The sequence below is a fragment of the Plasmodium gonderi genome, assembly GCF_002157705.1.
Source record: "Plasmodium gonderi DNA, contig: Pgo-contig_51, whole genome shotgun sequence".
Classification (NCBI taxonomy): Eukaryota; Apicomplexa; class Aconoidasida; order Haemosporida; family Plasmodiidae; genus Plasmodium; species Plasmodium gonderi.
In genome coordinates this window covers 5,335-9,894 of record NW_021628985.1, presented here as the reverse complement: position 1 = coordinate 9,894, position 4,560 = coordinate 5,335, and the positions used below count along the sequence as shown (strand labels likewise).

At 23.0% G+C, this 4,560-nt stretch overlaps 1 protein-coding gene across 1 annotated transcript; it reads right to left on the bottom strand.

Annotated features, from left to right (window-relative positions):
• Window positions 1-3,587: 3,587 nt before the first annotated feature.
• Window positions 3,588-4,335, bottom strand: PGO_000580 (Plasmodium exported protein, unknown function; the record flags this gene model as incomplete). Its single annotated transcript, XM_028690796.1, has 2 exons — window positions 3,588-4,166; window positions 4,288-4,335. The coding sequence occupies 2 exons, from the start codon at window positions 4,333-4,335 to the stop codon at window positions 3,588-3,590; spliced, it is 627 nt and encodes a 208-aa protein (XP_028546597.1).
• Window positions 4,336-4,560: the final 225 nt, after the last annotated feature.

Here is a 4,560-nt window from a genome sequence, read left to right as displayed (position 1 = left end):
AACTTCAAAATTAGATATATATAAAACATACTTAATATTTAATTTGTCTTACATAATTAAGCTTATTAAAAAAATAAATCCCAACTAATTTTGAAATTATGAACTTATATTACTTAATTTATTGTAATGCTTAAATTTTCTTTGGAAGCATAAAATCAAAATGTGTAAAGAATAAGATTATGTGCTTTCAAAAAATTACATGTCATATTTACTACAGACATATTTATTATTTATTCAAGAATAACTATTTTTATATGGATATATTATTTGTTATATTTTATTATAAAAGTACTGAAAGCCAAAATCAACGGAAAATTTTTATTTAAAATTCTGTATATATATATTTTTAGCCATACTAATATCCGTTACACGTCTATATATATTACAAAAAGTAAAGGTTCGCATTTTTTTGACATGTCAAATTAAAGTGGATAAATTAAAAATATACATGTGGTACAATAATTATATCTATATACATAGTCAGGAATATTTGAATCTTTTTTTATCTTCATTAATATTTAAAAATCTTTTATTTAAAGAATATATGCAACGTTCTCTAACATTAATAACATATATATAATACTGTAAAAAAAATAATTTTATTGTTTTATGACATTAACAACATAAATATATTTACTATAGGGGAGAAATTTAGTTAAATTATGGAAAGAATGCAATATTTAGTAATATAAAAAATGCATTCTCCGAGGTTGAAATTTTTAAATGAATATATAAAGCACTCATGATGATTATATAAAATATATATTTTTTAATCATTCTAAAATGAAACATTGAGGAATGAAAATTTTTTATATTATTCTTAAAACTTCAAGAAATGTATAATAAGTACTTTATATAAAAATGACATATTTATAACTATAAGATTTTAAGAAACTAGAAATTATATTTGAAAACATGAATATTATGATATAGGTATTAATAAATTTTTACATTATTTATAAAATATAAGATCCATTTTTTAATATAATCCGTGTGCTGTTTCTACATTTACTTTTTTTAGTCACTTGTTATATTGTGACTTTCATAAAAGCATCAAAAAAATTACATATTATTTCAGAAAAAATTAATCAAAGTTTTTTTTTCATATTAATGAAAATTAAAAATATCTCCATTACATAAAAAAGATTTACAAATTAATACATAAAAATATGTAAACATTTAAGTGTTTTTGATCATAATTCATATAATTTAGTGGTTCACTCCAAAATAACACAGATGGGGCTCGGTATGCATGTTATATGTATGATTGTATTAAATCTAGTGATTTCCATTATTATATTGCTTATACAATAATTAAGAGTTCTGTATAAATGGACAAATCTTTATTTAAAAAGGAGAATCATAGTACCATAGGATGAATTTTGTAATATATTGAGTTCATATTTTTATTTCATGGTGTATGATCCAAAAGTAAATTATCTTGTAACAATTGACATGTTTTTTTTTTTTGCTTTTATGTTCTTTTAACTAGAATTACATTTTACATAATTAATATTACATATTAATAAATAACTATTCTAATTATATTATATTTTACGTTTAACATATTCTATGTATTAAATATGTTATAATTAAAATTCATTTTTTTATAATACATTTATTTAATTATTTCATTATTTTCAAGATTTTTTATATTGTGCCTTAATTAAAATCTATCTCAACAAAATATATTTAATTATTACTTATATTTGTGTATTTATTTTATTTAGTTTTTTAATAACTAGAAATGAATTTTAAATATTTTATAATGATTTCTTCTTTTCAGAAACAGTTCCTATACTCTGTTTATATAGAGACAGAATTCTTAATGCATATTCACTTCTCATTCAGTTATGCATTGATGTTGTATATTTTCCAAATATTGTAGTCATTTAAAATATCTTAATCTTGCAATATAAACAAACATTCCTTGACAACATAAAGCATTTTTATTTATTTTATGGTATATAGTGCAATAAATACATTTCAAGTATGCATTAAAAATTTTTCATTATATGATAGTTTTATATTTAATATAAAACTCAAAAAAGGCAAAAGTTTAATCAAAATTCATACTGCATCGAAATATACATATATTTACTTATAAGTAATATTTTGGTTTAAAAAATACTAAAACAATTTCATAACTCGCGTAAATGAACAAAACAAATTAATAAAATGTACATTTTTTTAATTTTTTATTCTTATTACTATGCTATAATTAGAATTACAACATAAAGATTTTATAGTTATGATTTTTAATTATATAGTCTTAATGTTGTGCAATAATTTAATCCATTAAGAATGAACAGAAAGAAATTAAAAGTGCAAAACTATTAGTTAATACATACTTAATGTTTAAAAAAAACTGGTTTATTAATTTTTTTAAAACAAATATTGATAACTGTTTTTAATATTGAAAATAGCTATATGCAAAATTGATACTTCTATCCCTTTCAATTGAAGGTCCAAAAAGTATCCTCTTCAACTTTTCATTCATTTGCTTTCTTTTTTTTTTCTTTTTCTTTTTAAAAAGCACTCCTAATAGGGTGTACTAAAAGAAATAAAAATATTATAAAATGGAAATTTAATTGATATATATAATTAAAAATATAAGCATAATTCTTTATTATATCACATTTTAATATACCTTTTTAAGTATTATCAGTAAAAAAATAATTAACAATGGCACTAATGTCATTGCGATATATGTTCTATATGATATCCAGTTGTCACTTTCATTGGATTCAGCTTGTTCAATACCATTTCCAGCGGTAACTGTAGACTCTGTTGTTATAGGTACACTTATATATTTATCAATATATACTGTATGTGTAACAAGAGGTGCGTGATTGTCATGAGTTCCTGAAAATTCATTAAATATTTTAGAATGTTGATTATAATATATTACAATAGTGAGTGAATGTTATTATATATATATACGCGATCATGTGTTATGCAAGGAGAAGTACCATTTTGAATAATTTTTTCAGTAGCACCATTGCCGTAGTTACCTTCATTATGAGTATCTTCTTCAGCAGCACTTACAGAAATATTCTTATCGGAATGAGCATCACTACCAAGAATAACTTGACCTGTGGATATATCAATCAAATTTTAAAATTAGGAACTATATTTAAGAGGAAACAGGTTATTTTTAACTTCACGATTAGAAGATGCACTATTCATACCTGAGAGCACATTATCTACATTACTAGTTTGTAGATGATTGATATCACTTTTATCAGAAGGTATAATAGGAAGTAGTGCAAAAACAAATGCCTTGTAAAAAGAGTGTACTGCATTAATTATCTTATTAGAAAGAACATGGCCATAATTTATATAATTATCCAGAATATTATATTGACTATGTTGTGTATTACTTTTAGGGATACTTGCACTTGGAGTACTCGCTTCTTGTGTGTTATCTGAATTATTTGCCAGACTAGAGACTGTTCCTAAAGTTTGCGTATTTTCACTAATAGGAAACACTAGATTTGACGATTGGCATGGGACAGATAAGATTCTGATGTAGTTTGTGTTTTTATAGATGTAGCAGAATTTTCATTAATTATTGATGGATTTGTCTAGTCTTTATGCTTACCTATATTAGATGAATTCAATGTTTCCTGTTGTTTATTTCCCGAAATTCCATGTTCTTGTCTTAAATCTTTGGCAGAAGTATGTTTTTCATTGTCTTCTGGAGAATAATTATTTTCTAGACCATTGAGTTCATAGGAATGCCTCTCCAATTGTGGGTTAGTTTTATGTTTTTCTAGCTCAGATATTGTTTTTGTTAGACTAACAACATTTACTTTACATAATTTATCTGTACCTGATATTAATTCATATTTTTCATCATTACAACATGTGTTTTTGATTACTTTTTTATAATTAACATCACATCTTTTACAGTAACTCGTTAAATCTATCGCTGCATATGATCCAGCAAGGGCAGAAATTTTTTCAGGACACTGATTTTTTAATGTTGTTATATATTCATATATTTTATAGCATTCATCACATAGCTTTATACAGTCCTTATTTTCAGAAATACGATATTCTCGTTTAAATTTTACTAAATAGTCTACATAATTATCGTGGCAAGCCTGAGACGTAGACGATTGATCGTCATTAATGAAAACCACAACTGCACGCCCCATATTCTAAATTTAATTTTTATTATAGTTTTATTCCTTTATAGCTCGTTTAAACAAATAATACAAGCAAATAAATCATACATAAGAGTATGTGCATTTGCATACGGGAATATAATATTTTTGTTACACGACAATTTATTAATATTTTTATGGAAGTACAAATATTTATATTCATAAATTATATAATATAATTTATATAAGATATCATTAGAATGCTTTAAAATATAATACATGAATAATTTGAAGTAATAATATTGGATACATAATTATTTATAGGCATAACGGTAAAACAATCGTATTCGCAAATATATGTTTAATGAATGTATAATTTGTTATACATTAAATCCATATAGTATATAAGGAGGTATAAGCAATCTGGAATCATAGGCATTATAATGGT